The following is an 18,213-nucleotide window of genomic DNA, read 5'->3' as shown; positions in this document are numbered from 1 at the left end:
TGAACATGCACACACACAGACATGTACACAACGCGCACACACACACACACACACACACACACACACACACACACACACACACACACACACACACACACACACACACACACACACACCACACACACACACACACACACACACACACACACACACACACACACACACACACACACACACACACACACACACACACAAACACACACACACACACAAATTTGTGTCGGTATCCTTTGATCCTGCATGTACATTAGTCCATGATTGTCCACACAGCCAGTGGTCGAGCCTCTGGGAGGGATTGTTGCCATGCTGAGTATAATTCATCACAGCCAATCTCTCTTTCCTCTGGGGAAATCAATCACAGGGGGGGGGGGTGGTATCTGTTGTCCATCCCCGGGATCTCTGTTGTCCAACCAACCCATGGTAGTCTTTTAAGCTCCATGGGTAGTCCTCTCTCATAAAAACAGCCTGGGTAGTCTCTCTCGCATAGTTCCCTAAACTCCTAGACCTAGACACTTCTAGACCTAGACTCCTAGACCTAGACACTCCTAGACCTAGACACTTCTAGACCTAGACTCCTAGACCTAGACACTCCTAGACCTAGACCTAGACACTTCTAGACCTAAACTCCTAGACCTAGACACTCCTAGACCTAGACACTCCTAGACCTAGACACTTCTTGAATTCCTCCTCTTAGACATTGATCAAATGTCAAATGAACCTATTCCTTTGGCTACAGATGGAGTTTTTGCCATATTTTTCACACTAATATTTTTTTTTCTTATTTTTTCTCCAAGATGGAACATTTGAATGTCTACAAGAGGCTCACCGAAATTGAAAAAATCCAGTCATTTACAAATAAAATCTTAGTGTAAGGGCGCAGTGAACTAGGAGGAAACTCTCTAAGTCCRCGAGAGCTACTGTGCATGCTTTTGTTCCAGCCCAGCYTGAACACACCCGATGACACTTATTATTGTCCAGACTGCATTAGGCTGGAGCTGGAGCAAAAACCTGCACAACCAATAGTTGGTATTTGATCACTTCTGATAACCCCTCTTTAGAGTAGAGGGCTATAGTTTGTTTGAGACGGTCGCAGAAATCTCTCTGTGCTCTCTAGCTTTCAATTCACTAAAATTCAAAGGTCAAAGGGCACAGAGCAGGGGTCAGAGAATAATTCAGACGGAGGGTTATCTTGTGTGACTGTCACCAAGGAAACGTGACTCACTGGACTGCCAGCCATACTGTTGCACATGTGACAGGACATCAGTTTGTTAGACCACGGGGACATCCAGGGAACATAGGAGTGAGTCTCATACTGTAGGAGTGAGTCTCGTACTGTAGGAGTGAGTCTCGTCTCTTTTGTTCTGTCTTTCTCCACAGCTCCGTGCTTCAGGGTTCATGGATGGAGACATTTGGAGAAGGACGTGACACGCTTACAGTCAAACCCGCACGCGCGCATACACACTAAGACACACGTCCACACACACACATTTGTGTGCAAAATGTATGCACACACAACAACTCACTCACACGCAAAGACACATACACACAGGAGGATATGYGGAGATAKAGACACCCACTGTCATCACGTACAGACATCGGACAAGTACACAGAGACAGTACAGTCAGATGGATTATTTTGTGCTTTAACGTCATGGTGTGCCAGTTTTCATCAGAGCGACAACCACCATAATAGAAAATCTATAGCAGGTGACTTATCCAACTTGTCCTCGTCACTTGGGTACTTTGTGAAGTAAATCAGGGATGCAGAGGAGGGTAAACACATGCTAATGCTGTTAACGCACCTTGGTGAATACTGTTTTCACACCTATTACGCTAAATTAGCACTAGCACTGTTAGCGCTGTTAGCCCTATTCAGGCTGTTGGTACTGTTAGCACTGTTAGCGCTGTTAGCATTGCTAGCGCTGTTAGTACTGTTAGTATTGCTAGRGCTGTTAGCATTGTTAGCGCTGTTAGCGCTGTTGGCACAGTTAATGCTAGAACTGAGTCATGGGTAACTGCATACGTGGAGTGTGTCTGAAAGTGGACGTGAAGTGGTTGGATGAACACAAGTGGGTTTATGGAAAGCGAATCAGCTAATTAGGCAGATTTGTTGGCGCTAAAGATCGTTTTGCGTGGCTGATTGGGCCGCACGAGGAGTGTATTAGCCAGTGAGAATGACTAGTGCACCGTTACTGTTGTATCGAYGTGTCTGCCAACCTGAGGGTGCTTCCCACTGGGCAGCTGTATCAGCTGTGTCGCCAGCAGTAGCTAACGTGGCCATTTTTAGCCCTCTCATAATTTTATTTCAAGTAGGATGGCAACCTACACAATACATAACAAATATTGATAACTATCTAGGTGTCACATTGATACGGTCTACTCAATAGGGAGGGCATGAACGGCAACAACACCAGGACACAGTGTCCTTCGCTTCCGCTCGCTAAGCACTTTTGTCCCGCAACAGGGTGCGGGAAGTAGTTACTTAGTGTAGCCAACATCAGGGTGACAGTCACAGTAAGCACACAGATACAACACATACAAGCAACAGTACACCCATCATCAGTACTTTTAATGAAAAATAAAAAGCTGTCAGTTATATTCACTGAAAATATACAATTCTTTGTAGCAGTGAAATACAATTTGGACTCATCTCCTGGCTTCAAAACGGAAGTCCAAACACTAAGAAACGGGGGGAAAATGACACCGCTCAGTCAAAACCATCTAACCAATAACAGAGCCCTGATGTTACACCCACTTTATTRGCCACGCCCACTTTCAGACACACCAAGTATGCAGTTGCCCATACTTCCTYGAACAGCTGAAGCAGTTAGCATTAGCGTTGCTAGATGCCAGTCATCTCTTTTCCCACCTTTTTCAACTACATCCCTAGTAGAAACAACCTGGCCATTACAACGTTTGTAACAAGACCTTGTTGGGCAATGGGCCCAAAGGTGCTTACAGACTGTTCCAGTATTGTAGTTACAGTGCAAGTAAGAGGTTCTACCCTATTCATGTACATTTGAATGACTGAAATGCAAGTGACTTCACAATATTGAGGGCTAAGGTAAAATTTGTTAGCACTTTCACATTAAACATTTCAATGAGGGACATTTTCACAAATGTATTTACTTAGAAAAAAGCTAAACTGGGATAATTACCCACTATTATTATTTGTATTATAATTAATATTGTTATTATTATATCCTCATTATCCGTCTCATTATTGCATGTTTTATCARTATTATTACTTTATTACTTTATTATTTCTTTCTTTCTTCACCATTCATTGATTATCATTTAATAATTGCGATAAAGTGTGTGTGTGTGTCAGTCACTGCGGGGGGGGCTCCGGGGGGGCTCCTTGCTGCGTGAGGGTGTGCCAGTACTCGACTTTCTTGCCGATGTGTTTGAGACACTCAAACCAATGTTTCAGCCTCACTCCCTTAGCATGTATGCCCAGTTCAACTCCACCTGGGAGAGAGGGAGGTAGAAGGTGGAAGGGAGAGAGAGAGACACGCAGAGTGACACACAGGGAGACACACAGGGAGACACACAGGGAGACACACAAGGAGAGAGAGAACAGCAAGAAAAATGGGAAAGATTAAGAAAAAGGGGGGGAATTGATAAATAGCGATAAATTGACAGATAGGAAACGAGAGAGAGAGACGAGGAGAGAAAGAGAGTCATCCCTGGGAGGGTCATCAGACAGATAGTGGTTTTCCTGGCTGTGATTGCATAGTTGATGGAGTGTGAAGTTTTAAACGCTGTGTTTTGAAGACGTCGGCTTTCACAACACCTCAAACACACTCAATAGCTCATCTGTGGCCCCACTAAGCCTTGGCATTAAACTCAGATACAGTGAGAGGTGTGGGGGAGGTTAATACTGTTCCCTTACGTAACTCACACTCCCTCAGAACCAGACAGACACATATCAAGACAGACACACGCAGTCCTCACAAGTATAAAAATACAAACACAGACATCTCACTCGGCACAGGCGTCAATTCAACGTCTCRTCCACGTTGGTTCAACGTCATTTCATTGAAATGACGTGGAAACAACATTGATTCAACCAGTGGTTTGCCTAGTGGGACGTGTGTAATTGTACGTGCGCAAACACACCTCGCCCCCCTCTTAGCGCCCACGTTTCAGAGAGCAAGTGTGTTTGCATACTCTTCTCACGTACCTTCCTAATGACCCCTTCTCATTCTTGCCACCCTCAAACACAGACACACACACGACCTGTTTGCTGAGTTTTTCTAGGCCACTCACGTACCCCCCCCTAATGACCTTCCAATCCCCTCTCTCCTCTCCTTTCCCTTCCCTTCCCTGACCCCCCCCACCGTGTTCCCTGAGCCCGGAGGGGTGTGGGTGACAAACGGCGGGCGACAGTGTGACGCGGCGTGGGACGAGAGAAAGAGGGGCGAGAGAGAAACACTGACGGATGGGAGGAGATGGATGAGGGAGGAACTGGCGGGGGCCGTCCCACTCCCTCTCTCTTTTCCTCCCCTTCTACTCCTCCCCTTCTCCTCCCTCCTCGACACCTCTGTCTTTGTGCAAAATGAGAGGTCCAGTCCGCCACAAAATCAAATTGCTCCCACAAATCTCAGGGGGGGTGGGCTGGGGGGGGACGCTGCTACTCTCGCTCCGTCTCTCCTCCCATCTCTCTTCCTTCCTACGATTACTCTATCCTTTCTTTCATTTTTCCGTCCCTTCTCCTCGTCTTCTTCTTCCATCATTCTTCCTACTTTACAGAGAGTATTTGACACCGCCATTTGTTCTCCCTCTGCTCTATCCGTCTAACCCTTTTTTCCCTCTCGGTCACTCCCCCCTTCTCTTTCCCCCCTCCTTCCTGTCTCTCCCAGTATCACAGGCATTTTCCGCAGTGCTAACAGATTAGGCCTTTTGTATGTTGGCCATTACCCATAATGATAACAGTCTTAGCCGGACCAGTGTGTTAGAGCGATGGCCTTTTCTCCCTACTCTTCTGGCGTGGTAATAACTCAAAACATTATCCCCAGCTTGAGAGAAGAGAGAGAGAGAGGGAGAGAAGAGAGAGAGAGAGAGAGAGAGACGAGAGAATGAGAAGAGAGAGAGAGAGAGAGAGAGAGGAAGAGAGAGAGAGAGAAAGAGAGAGAGAGAGAGAGAGAGAAGAGAGAGAGAGAGGAAGAGAGAGAGAGAGGAGAGAGAGAGAGAGAAGAGAGAGAAGAGAGAGAGGAGAGAGAGAGCAAAAGAAGAGCAGAGAGAGATGAGGAGAAGAGAGATGACATGCAGGGTGAGACGAGAAGGCATGAGGGAGAGATTGAGTGTCGGTTGCGTGTGTGAAAGATGAGCAGCAAGGGACCTAGGCGATAAATAGAAATGAAGTGTGAAGAGAGTGAGGTAGAGAGTCGAGAAGAGAAGAGAGAGAGAGAGAGACAAGAGAGAGCGAAGAGAGAGAGACAGAGAGAGAAAGAGATGAGAAGAGAGATGAGAGCGAGAGAGAGAGAAGAAGACGAGAGAGAGCACTAGGGAGACAGTCGGAAAGAGAGAGAGACTCAGCCTGTTACAGGGAGCCTTCAGACGGGAGTAAAACACTTTGATCTCAAGGCCTTCCAGCTCCCTGGGAGGCAATCCATTCTCCCCCAGCTGCCTCCCCACCGGTTCTCCCTCACTCCCCCGCTCCCCCGCGCCGAAACGCCTGCCTCCTGTGATATACAGTACACGCCGGGCCCCGTCAGAGCCGTTTAGTGCCTCACAAAGCAGCGTGAATCCGACGTGTCACCCCGTCGAGGGTTTGAGGACTCCTTTCTGTCGCTCTCATTTTAATTTCCCAATGCTTTTGCTTCTCCACATACAGTCCTTTCCCTCTTTTCTGCTRGTTTTAATTTCATCCCCCTCTTCAGTTCTTCCTTTCCTTCACTACTTCTTCTCCTCCTTTCACTCCCTTCCCTCTCTTTTACCCATAACGTCATTGCTCATCACACTGTGGCCCACGTTGCTCTCCTCCTCGAATTTCCTCCCAAATTCTCTTACAATAATTTTATTTAGCTATATTTCTAGCTCTCTATCTCCTCTTCTCCTTCCACTCTCTCCCTCTTTCTCTTACCTATGAAGTCGTTGCTCATCCCCAGATCGTAGTCCCATACCGAGATCTCCAGAGTTTTCTTGGCCAGCTGGTCGTGTGGAACTTCATACACAAACTCCTGTAAGGAATAGAGGTAGAGAGAGAGAGGAAGGTGTTCATGTATTCACACTTAGCGGAAAGTTAATTCAGATTATGTTTAACATTGAATGTGAAATATGCATGGACTTAAATTCAAATTGATGGTAGGGTAGGTAGTTATCCTCTACGGGATCAGTGTCCCCTCCCACGGGATGGTTGAGCTAACGTAGGCTAATGTGATTAGCATGAAGTTGTAAGTAACAAGAACATTTCCCAGGACATAGACATATCTGATATGGGCAGAAAGCTTCAATTCTTGTTAATCTAACTGCACTGTCCAATTTACAGTAGCTATTATAGTGAAAGAATACCKTGCTATTGTTTGAGGAGAGTGCACAGTTATGAACTTGAAAATGTATTAKTAAACCAATTAGGCCTATTTTGTCAGTCTTATGAACAGAAATGCAATGGTTCATTGAATCAGTCTTAAACTTTGCACATACACTGCTGCCATCCTGTGGCCAAAATCTAAATTGCGCCTGGGCTGGAATAGTACATTATGGCCTTTCTCTTGCATTTCAAAGATGATGGTGCTCTTCCATGCCGTCCCTAGGAGGGGTGCGTCACTTGAGTGGGTTGAGTCACTGACGTGGTCTTCCTGTCCGGGTTGGCGCCCCCCCTTGGGTTCGTGCCGTGGGGGAGATCTTCGTGGGCCTTGTCTCAGGATAGTAGGTTGGTGGTTGAAGATGTCCGTCTAGTGGTGTGGGGGCTGTGCTTTGGCAAAGTGGGCAGGGTTATATCCTGCCTGTTTGGCCCTGTCCGGGGGTATTGTCGGAAGGGGCCACAGTGTCTCCCGGCCCCTCCTATCTCAGCCTCCAGTATTTATGCTGCAATAGTTTGTGTCGAGGGGCTAGGGTCAGTCTGTTATGTCTGGAGTATTTCTCCTGTCTTATCCGGTGTCCTGTGTGACTTTAAGTATACTCTAATTCTCTCTCTCTCTCTCTTGGAGGACCTGAGCCCTAGGACCATGCCTCAAGACTACCTGGCCTGATGACTCCTTGCTGTCCCCAGTCCACCTGGTCGTGCTGCTGCTCCAGTTTCAACTGTTCTGCCTGCGGCTATGGAGCCCTGACCTGTTCACCGGACGTGCTACCTTGTCCCAGACCTGCTATTTTCAACTCTCTAGAGACAGCAGGTGAGGTAGAGATACTCTGAATGATCGGCTATGAAAAGCCAACTAACATTTACTTCTGAGGTGCTGACCTGTTCCACCCTCTACAACCACTGTGATTTTTTATTATCTGACCCTGTTGGTCATCTATGAACATTTGAACATCTTGGCCATGTTCTGTTATAATCTCCACCCGGCACAGCCAGAAAAGCACTAGCCACACCCCTCATAGCCTGGTTCCTCTCTAGGTTTCTTCCTAGGTTCCTGCCTTTCTAGGGAGTTTTTCCTAGCCACCGTGTTTCTACACCTGCATTGCTTGCTGTTTGGGGTTTTAGGCTGGGTTTCTGTACAGCACTTTGTGACATCAGCTGATGTAAGAAGAGCTTTATAAATAAATGTGATTGATTGATTGTATTATCTTTCACAAGATCTAATGTGTTATATTCTCCTACATTAATTACACATTTCCACAAATTTCAAAGTGTTTCCTTTCAAATGGTATCAAGAATATGCTTATCCTTGCTTCAGGTCCTGAGCTACAGTCAGTTAGATTTGGGAATGTCATTTTAGGCGGAAATTMAAAATAAGGGTTCGATCCTTAGCAGTATTGAAGGAGATGGAAAATGTATTCAAATTATGGCACATACTGTATACAGTACTGGAATTAAATTATGGCATTAAATGCATGAGAAAGGGTAGGCTATAGATATCCATCACATCCAAGGGCATACAATTAAACTTCAACAAACAACGTTAATATGATATATTATATATCTTGCACATTTGGTTGCCAAATGTGAGTCAGAGAAATGGGTTGCCAGATACAGATGTTGGATCTTAATTTTATCACCCTTTTGTTGCTGAGGATTTTCCTGCACAGCAGGAAATGCAAACTTGTAATGTATTTGAGTTTTAAAAAAGCTTCCACTTTTACATTTCMGAATTTATTTGCCATTACGAGCAATGTATCAACCCATACAAAAATGTTCATTAATTATAATCCACATAATAACTAAAATGTCTTGTTGCTGCAGGATTATTTTCCTMCTGTAGCAAACTGCTCAAATTAAGATCCTACATCTGTATGTGTTTATTGGAAAAATGACAGATACTGGTTTATGTATTAGGGAGAGTGTATTGTGGTGCTCGGAGCGGGTGGAAGGACCTCATTAAACTCGGGATTGAGAGTTTTCTTCTTCACTGTGGTTTTGTACTTGGACTTTTTCCCCATATCAGGCTGCAGCACACTGAGAGAGAGGGGGAGAAAAGAGCGAGGGAGATAGAGAGTGAAAGAGAATGAGGCATCGTAAGAGAGAGTTAGAGGGCAAGGGAGAGCACAGATGAGAAAGAGAGCAAGCGAAAGCGAGATTGAGAGGGAGAGGAAGAGAGAGAGATATGAAGGGAGAGCAGGAGAATGAGAAAAAGAGGGAATCTTAATTAGACAGTTGACAGCATGATGACTGAAAATGCCGATTTCCCCTATTTTTCTGATTCAGGTCTTTTATACAGGTCTTTTATTACTTCTGAAACATCAAAGCCAATTATCTGTCATTTTGTCTTCCGCCGCGGCGTGACATGAAACCCCACTGGAACGAGGGAGGAAAATAGAACAGAGAGAGACAGAGCGTTAGCAAAATWCTCAAAGCGTGAAAGAAAAAATGGAGGGAAAAATTCAGAGCCGAAAACGTTCATTTCATTTTTTGGGGGAGGAGAGGGTGAGAGGAATCGGTGATGAGAGAGAGTCAGAGACTCAAAAGCTCAAGCCAAGAGCGGGACAGACGGCTTCCCAGAAGGCCATTGGTTTTTATTGGAGGAGTCATCAGCATAAATTCAGGCGGAGAAGTCAAGATGTTCTAGCGGGGGAGAGATATCTCACCCCCCAACGCCACCCACCTTCAGCCCAACGTCAATAACACGTACTCGCTGACAAGGTAATAGATGTGCCGCTASGGTTGGGGTTTGTACACAACAACAAGACAGGAGKGAGGGAGAGAGGGATGAGAGAGAGAAAGAAAGATCCAGTATGAGAGAGTTTTCAACCAACCCAGTGAAAGGAAGAAACCAACTGGGTTTGTTTGAGAAGAGGGAGAGAGGGATGTTTAGAGAAAGAAAGAGATAGAAAGATGGAAGAGGACTGGCCACCCCTCGGAGCCTGGTTCCTCTCTAGGTTGCTTCTTAGGTTCCTGCCTTTTCACAGCCACTGTGCTTCTACATCTGCATTGGTTGCTCTTTGGGGTTTTAGGCTGGGTATCTGCATAAGCACTTTGTGACAACTGCTGATGTAAAAAGGGATTTATAAAACACATTTGAATTTGATTGATTGATTGATTGAGGTAGAGTCCTTAACCAACCCAGTGAAAGAAATTGGATTAGAGAAAATTGAAGCTAGGAGAAAAATTAAGACAAGAGAGAGGGATGGAGGGAGAGAGACGAGAGTGAAATGAGAAAAACTGCCAATTTGACACAGAGAAAGAAGATAGAGAGAAACAAGGAGTGACAGAGATAGACAGAGAGAGAGAGAGAGCGAGCGAATGAGAGCAAGCCAGAGTGAAAGAGTACCAAAAAAACAGCCAATTTCCCACAGAGACAGAGAATAGAGAAACAGAGTGACAGTTGGACAGCGGGGAGAGGGGAGAGCGAGGAGAGAGAGGAGCAAAACTAACTGCCCAGTTCAGAGGCTCACACATCAACACAACACAGACTAAGATGACAGTTTGCTTACTCAGCACCAGAGGAACAGGGTTTGCATCCCAAAGAGCACCCTAAACSCTATTTAGTGTACTTCCTTTGAACAGAACCTTACAAGCCATGGTCGAAAGTAGTGCACTATATAGGGAATGGACTGCCATTTGGGATACAGTGAAACTGACATCCTCGTTTCAACTATATCATGTCTCTTTATGGCGTCTGGTTTGATGCAATTATCATCTGCATTAACAGAGAGAGGAAAATAGAGGAACAGCAAGTAGGCAACACACCAGCACCACTGGAGAGGTTTATATTGGTCTTTAAAATGTTGATGGAACGTTGCTCTAATATTTCAGTTGATCTGTATCCGAGAAGAGAGGAAAACAGAGGAATGGCAGGCAACCCACCTAGAGCAACTGACCTAGAGGTCAATATTGGTCTGCAAGACTGTAACGTCTGCTTCCAACTCACACACTCAAACACGTAGATCCACTGAACGCAGCTCACTTTCCAGCCCACTTTCCAGCTCACTCTCAAACGCGTAGATCCCCTGAACGCAGCTCACTCTCCAGATTCCAATCACCTGAATTCTGATCACCTGTTCAAACACCTGTATGTCATTATCACACACTATTTTGTTCAGTTCTTTGCACCCCATCATTGTGAGCTATTGTTTGTGACACACTTCTATTTGGAGCGCTGGTTTTCCTGTAATTTAATCCTCCCGTGTATGATAGTTTTTGCCTGCCTCACTAACGACGCCTTTTGCCTATTCCCTACCTGTACTTCGGATTTCCTGTTATCAACCRATTGCCTGATCTCCRGGATGACGTTACTAGTCTGTTCCCTGCCTGTACTGTTGCCTTTTTGGACCCCCGGTGTATGACCTTCTGCCTGCCCCTGGACCCAGCTACCTGTCTCCTCCTGTGTATGGCCTTCTGCCTGCCCCTGGACCCAGCTACCTGCCTCCTCCTGTGGTCCTTTACAAATAAACACCAGCTGCGCCATGTGCTTGAAACCAGCTCTCCGTCTCCCATCGTGTTCATTACAAAGTGATGGAATAGCCTCTTGGTCGTTCTAAACAGGGCCGAAGGGGTTGTGTGGGTGATTGTGATTTTGAAATATGCTTAAGTGAATTGTAAGGTCCAGTAGTAGGCGGCTCAAAGCATACGAGCCAATCATAACTCGGAAAGGATAGMAAAAGYCCRCCTGGACATTTGTAATGAGAAGTTCATCAGCATAGAATTAAGTACAACATAATGTATCTCTATGGTTATTATAAGAGTGCCTGAGTCAAGAATCTCCTAGTCCAAGATCATCCATCAAATGTTGGATGGGTGWGCAGGCTTTTGTTCCGGCCCAGCATTTTTTTCTTTCTCAAACAGTCAATGATGATCATACTGTTGTTTAAATAACCTGTGTGGTTGCTACTATTGACATTTCTGACATGCTTGATTGACATGATGAGTGGGACCCCTCCCCTGCGAGGGTATGTGGGCGCCTACCACCTTCTTCCTACTTAAGGCTCTGACAAAGGCGATTCATGCCGAAAGGTGGTTMTTTCTCCCGCCAATAAATCTGTCAGGTTTACCCAGCAACAGAGTGCTCCTTTTCCTTCATTCTCCCGGACAGTCAACAGTTGAAGTAGCCCGGGGTAAGGAATGTGTTTTGGAGTCAACGTTGATTGTCTGAAACTGACGTCCTTGTTTCACACAGCTCTGCCCCGTCTTTTTTTTTGGCTCTGGTTGAAAGCCCCTGGACATTTTGTAATGAGAAGATTATTAAGAGTCTGACTCGGGGACTCCGGGAACCCATTTGTCTTGCTCTTGGCTCCAGCTTTTGACTCGCTCGTCGATGATTAGCATATATCTTTTTTTTGGTCTCCCCTCCCCTCTAAAAACGGCTCTGAAATAGTGTCACGCACTGACCATTTTGATAATGCTCTGTCTCTTGTTGTTCTCTTTTCTCATGTTCGAGGTGTTAGTGCTGGTGTTGGAGCAAAAGCTCGCACACCCAATAGCGTTCCAGGACCAGAGTTGGAGACCCGCAGCCATAAGTTATGCTGTGTCCCAAATGGCACCCTGTTCTCTGTAAAGTTTAACCCTATGGGCCCTGGTCAAAAGTAGTTCACTAAACAGGGAATGGAGTGCCATTTGGGATGCAAGCCAATGTGTAAGTTCATGTGAGCCCAACACTGAACCCTACTGAATCTCTTAACACGTTTTCTGCAGGGGTGAAACTGCAGACAGCACACAAATCAACTTCCAGCTTAGTGTCCTGTAGGCTATATCTAATACGTGTTGATATCACATGCACATATGCACGCACACAGACAAAGATGCACCCACACGCATGCACGTGTACATACACACGCGCTATGTCCCTGACCCGCCTCCACACTCCAGCCAACTACTGCTGTGCAGGTGTGTACGAAGCAATGCATTCTGGGATGCCAGGGGCATAGCGGATCTTAGCTGCTATAATAGTCGGTTCAGCGACACACACACAGACTGAGACAGAGAGAGAGAGAGAGAGAGAGAGATAGTGGCATCCACACGCACTGCAGTTACTCTCCTACAGACAGTGAGAATAAGTCTGACAGGTAAGAATCACACAGGTCGCATCCCAAATAGCACTCTATTGCCTAAAGCACTACTTTGCCCCGAGCCATATGGGCCCTGGTGAAAAGTAGTGCACTAAATAGGGAATAGGGTGTAATTTGGGCATCCCATAGGGCTCTGGGCAAATGTAGTGCACTGTTTAGGGAATAGGATGCCAATTGGGCTGCACATCTTGGCTGTGTTTCAGAGCATCAATTCTGCTCAGTCGCTGATCACCGATTCACTGAGCAGACTGACTGATCTACAAATCACCCTTGCCTCCTAAATAACTACTCTAACTGTAATTTGTAGATCCGTCAGTAGATCTAGAATGATACTCTCAAATACAGCCAAGGAGTCAGGTTCACAGTTTGCAAGCGCAAGTGCAAGTGCAGGGGCAGCACTTATAACTGTAAAAGTTGCAGGCCGCCATGAGGGGAAAATGATGACTCACCATTCTWATGACGATGAAACGTCAATGCTTTTAACCGAAATAAACACATTTTATTACTTGAAGAGCAAGAGCTGCGCCTTTTCCCACTCGTGTAAACCTTACATTTTAGCTGCTACCTCCACACAGTTTCTGAGCCCTGTCTTTCCCTACAGACTTACAGAGTATGTCTTTAAACCACCATCACAAGCAGTACAGGCAAATAGCTGCTCCCTTTGAGGAACAACAAAAGAACACAGACAGGCACGACAGAACTCGTCCCAATAGGATTAACAGGACTCCCCGCTCTGAGGCGATACAACAGCAGCCGCCGGTGCAACACTCCACTGCTTCTGATTCTACCGGCCAGCTTGACTGAACACACTTAAAACAAACACACAGGACAACCCCCCACTGTACGAGAAGAGAGACGGCGTCTCGAACGCAGCTCAGACATAACAGGCTACTAACTAAAAAGCAGGTGGTGAATTTCAAAGAGGTTTGAGACTGTGAAAGAAGAGACAGTGTCTCGAACGCAGCTCAGACATCGGCTACTATACAACAGGCAGTGTATGCCCCAAAAAAACATTCAAAGAGAGTTGCGACTGTACAAGAAGAGAGAGCGAGAGGGTGGAACGCAGCTCAGATATAGACCTCGCTCCTGAATAACAGGCAAGGAATCTCAGAGACAGAAAAGATGAGAAACTAAGAAAAAAGAGACTGGAACGTAACTCAGACAGAAGCCAACTTAATCACATGGAGTGGATGTCGTAGGCAAATAATTTGATTTGTGACTGTAAAATAAGAGAGTGCCTTGAACATAACTCAGATACTGAACTGCACATCAAACACAGCAAAATATGAGAAACTCTAAAATAAGAGAGTGCCTTAAAATAAGATTTGTGACTGTAAAATAAGAGAGCTCCTTGAACGCAGCTCTGACATACTAAACAACAGATACTGCATGTCAAAGATTTTTTTTAAAAAGAGATGAAAAACAGAGACAATCTCTTGGCTCCAGGACTCAATCGCGCCGTACATCAAAATAGAGGCAGATAAGACACCCAGCTCTGGCTCTGAAGAACAGGAACCAATCAATGAACAGCAAAAAGTGGAGAAAAACGAGGAAAGGGGGGGGGGAGAAAAACAGCTATTTTTTGTCCCCTCACAGGTCTGTTTACTGCTTCTCTGCTTCGTTTCTTTGTCTGATTCTAGTCTTGGCTTCACAGCTCAATAATCTCAATGGGAAAGTAGTACGAGTTTCAGGGAGTCATGAATGAGAATGAGAGTATATGTAGTTAGTGATAGACCTCTTCTTTTGCCCCGTTGACGAACCTCTCCTCTCCATCTTTTGGTCTTTAGACTGAGTTCCTACTCCCTACATATTTTCCTACATCTCAATAGGAATGGGGGGAGGAGTGTGGAGGAGGGAGTCGTCGACGAGAATGAGGATGTCAGCCCCCGCTCCTATCAATAAAATATTTGTATTAAGTCCTACAAAGGTTTTACTATGGGTGAAGTTTTAAACGCATTCTGTCATTATTAAATGTGTAACATGATAGGTATTTTAACGTCACTCTTTTTTTAACATGCCAATTTAAAAAAAAATTTTTTTTTTCCTCAAACGAAGGGGATGACGGCGCAACCTTTGCGAGCAGGAGGGAATCTGATTCCATTGGTTCTCAACTCGCAGCAAAGACATTTTGTAAAAATCCTAAGTAGATATGTTTCAATCGAAAGTWACAGATGATGCCTTTAGAGCGCCATCTCATCCAAATCAACACTACAAGCAAATAGCAAAAAMGACTTTTTGTTGTTGTTGATGAAACCATGTAGGCGTAGAAACTGAATCTAATGACTGCTGGGGATTTTCATATTCAGGTGTGAAGTGCATGAATAACGATTAGCCGTTTACGCCGAGATGCGTCCCAAATGGCATCCTATTTCCCTGGTGCACTACCTTTTGACCATGGCCCACAGGAAATATGGTGCCATTTGGGACCTGAATGCTCTGTCAAGACATGATGCCGACAGTATATGTACAGTACAGGTTGTCATATGAATAACAATGAACCTGCTAGCTTACATAATGCCACCACAGTGATTCCCAATGTGCTCCTAGGAAACCTTTCACGACTGCACCATTTTTGTTACTGTCACGCCCTGACCGTAGAGATCCGTTTATTCTCAATGTTTGTTTGGTCAGGGTGTGATTCGGGTGGGAAAGTCTATGCTTTCTGGTTCTTTGTTTTTTATGATTCTCAATCAGGGACAGCTGTCTATCGTTGTCTCTGATTGAGAATCAGACTTAGGCAGCCTTTTTTCCTCTTCTCATTTGTGGGTTGTTGTCTTTGTTAGTGGCATGTATAGCCTTACAGAGCTTCACGTTCGTTGTGTGGTTTATTGTTTTTGTTGGCGACATTTAAAATAAAAGAATGTACGCTTACCACGCTGCACCTTGGTCCGGTCATTTCCTTGACAACGATCGTGACYGTTGCAGCCCAGAACTAGCACATCCAGCACACCCGATTCAAACAATCAAAGGCTTGACGAGTAGCTGATTAGTTGAATCAGGTGTGCTATTTTCCCAAACTGGAAGAGAAAATATGCAGTCGAGGGGGTAAGTAATGAACAGATTGGGAAACATTGACTAGTGACGGTGTAGACTCCAGAGAGTAAGAGCAGTTGATTATTTATTTATGTTGCATGTATTAATTTATGCCAGTCAGTCTCGCTGTCAATTTGTACGGAGCGCTAATAAAGTTTCAATGTGTCATGACTCATGCACTAAGGTTGTGGTAGAGTCTGTCAATGTGACATACTGTATAAAATATATATACTGTATACACCATTCTATTGGTTGCAAGAATTTTGTGGAATAATTTCAATTGAAGCTCTACGTTTTGAATCTGTCGTTGTTCTTTGGAAACGGTCAAACAAAAATCTCTTCCCAACTATGTTGCAATATATGGCACAGCTGAACATTTTTGGTCCTTAAATGACACTGATATACTTTTTTATTCAGCACAATTTTCTTTAACCAATTTTGGTCTTTAATGCAGAGCCGACAGTCAAGTTCTTTACTTTCTCCCCCTTCCACTTGCCTCTTCCATTTTTTGCGGTAATGCTAGAGAGCCTTTGTTGCTGCCCTATATGTTCCAGCCGGCACAACAGGGAGGACTGCTGACTGGCATCCAGCAACAGGACACCACAAGACCTACTAATGTCTAACAACAAGTAATGTGGAACGACAAGGGACAACAACAACAACCTCTCCTCCATTCGTTCCTCCATTCGTTCCATCCATCATCATTCTGTCCTTTGTGTTTGTGTGTGTGTGTGTGTCAAGACTTACATCTTGACGAAGGGGTCAGAGTACCCATTGGAGTCCATGGCGGCGAGGTGGGCACAGCGTACGATGCCGACCAGTAAACAGCTCTTTTCTGGGCTGTAGCAGAGCGACACCAGGATACGACCACGCTGGGGGAGGGGGGACACAATTAACCATGACACCACTACAAATCTAAAAACTTTATTCATAGTGTCCTTAATGTATGTCAATTAAATGTCAGATTTAATTCATGTATGTCAGGTTAAAACCAACACATGTAAAACAGGCAATTAAAAACATACAATAGGGTAATTTAAAATGATTATAAGTTATAAAATGAATGAAAATAAMAAGATTAATTGAATTGCATGTTGGGAAATCAGTGACAGGACTGTCAATAGCCCTGGGATTAGTACTACTGCTATCATCGTGGCACCACTGGTATTACTACTACTACTACAGTACTAGTAGTAGCACAACTAATGTTAKTACTCCTGCTACGGCCACTACTAAATCTATATGACAATCTCTACTTTTTATGACAATGATGGTAATCTTCGTACCTCTTCCTCGGCCACAGGTGTCCCTTGCTCCACGGTTTCTTTGTTGATGTCTTTGTTCTGAGAAGGGAGGTTGATTTCAGTACACAGTTTGTAAATCATTAGAGCCCATTGTACGAACTGACGCATACACACACACACGCACACACACACGCACACATCCACTACATACCTGTGTGATTCTCTCCAGACCCATTTTGAATCTTTTGCTCTCGCCCTTGCTCAGTTTCTTCAAGGCGACACGGACCTCTCCGATAAACTCGTTACGACCGAGCCTGTCCATGTCGCACACACACAGCCTACACACACGCGCACAGGTACACACACAGATACACACGGACAGGCATGCCACACACACACACACACACACACACACACACACACACACGCAGAAAGTGAGAAAGATACATGTCCTCTCAAGAGCTAGCAGTGAGGAGTACGCTCATTTTGATCCGTGTCTATCGGTAAACTCTGGGCCTCTCCAAGCTGCAAATAGAAGCCCCCACTGATCTACAGGTACCAGCCAAAATAATGGAAACACTTGAGTAAATGAGGGATATAAAGTATATTAAAAGCAGGTGCTTCCACACAGGTGTGGTTCCCGAGTTAATTAAGCAATTAACATCCCAGCATGCTTAGGCTACCATGGCTATGGATGACAATGCCCCATCCATAGGATGACAATGCCCCATCCACAGGGCAGGAGTGGTCATTGATTGGTTTGACGAGCATGAAAATGATATGAACCATATGCCATGATCATGTGTCCAGATCTCAACCCAACACTTATGGGAGATTCTGGAGCGTCACCTGAGGCAACATTATCCACCACCATAAACATTTTTTAAATTAAATAATGGTGTTGCATCTCGGGTTAGGGTTTGGCCGGGTTAGGCCGCCCCTTGGTAAAAAAATTTTGTTCTTAACTACTTCCTAGTTAAATAAAGGTTCATTAAAATAATAATAAAGAATAGAGTTCCAGACACTTATAGAATCTATGGCAAGGTGGCATGAGCTGTTCTGGCTCGTGGAGCCCCCAATGCCCTATTAAGACGCCATATGTGGGTGTTTCCTCTTTCATTTTGTCAGTTGTAAAGCATAGTTCATTTTTCTTCCTGCCTCCTCGGACCAGGAGAGGCGAGAAGGATCGGACCAATACGCAGAGTGGTTAGTTCCCATTAAGTGATTTAATAATCACAACAAAACAATATGCGACTACAAAACAAGAAAATAACTACCGTGACACGTCCCGTTGTGGCAAAAACACTACACAGGAACAATCACCCAC

The 18,213-nt window shown here is 44.9% G+C and overlaps 1 protein-coding gene across 1 annotated transcript in view; it reads right to left on the bottom strand.

Moving 5' to 3' along the window:
• Positions 1-3,240: 3,240 nt before the first annotated feature.
• Positions 3,241-18,213, bottom strand: part of doc2g (double C2-like domains, gamma) — a 37,504-nt gene continuing 22,531 nt past the window's right edge. The window contains exons 4-9 of the mRNA XM_024134833.2: positions 17,098-17,224; positions 16,929-16,985; positions 16,390-16,514; positions 8,482-8,563; positions 6,089-6,185; positions 3,241-3,471 (exon numbers count right to left, since the gene is read on the bottom strand). Coding sequence (XP_023990601.1) covers positions 3,332-3,471; positions 6,089-6,185; positions 8,482-8,563; positions 16,390-16,514; positions 16,929-16,985; positions 17,098-17,224 — 628 coding nt within the window. The 3' untranslated portion in view covers positions 3,241-3,331. The remainder of the gene's footprint in view (positions 3,472-6,088; positions 6,186-8,481; positions 8,564-16,389; positions 16,515-16,928; positions 16,986-17,097; positions 17,225-18,213) is intronic.

Source organism: Salvelinus sp. IW2-2015, linkage group LG34 (assembly GCF_002910315.2).
Source record: "Salvelinus sp. IW2-2015 linkage group LG34, ASM291031v2, whole genome shotgun sequence".
NCBI classification, from domain to species: domain Eukaryota; kingdom Metazoa; phylum Chordata; class Actinopteri; order Salmoniformes; family Salmonidae; genus Salvelinus; species Salvelinus sp. IW2-2015.
This window is presented reverse-complemented; position numbering and strand designations above follow the sequence as displayed.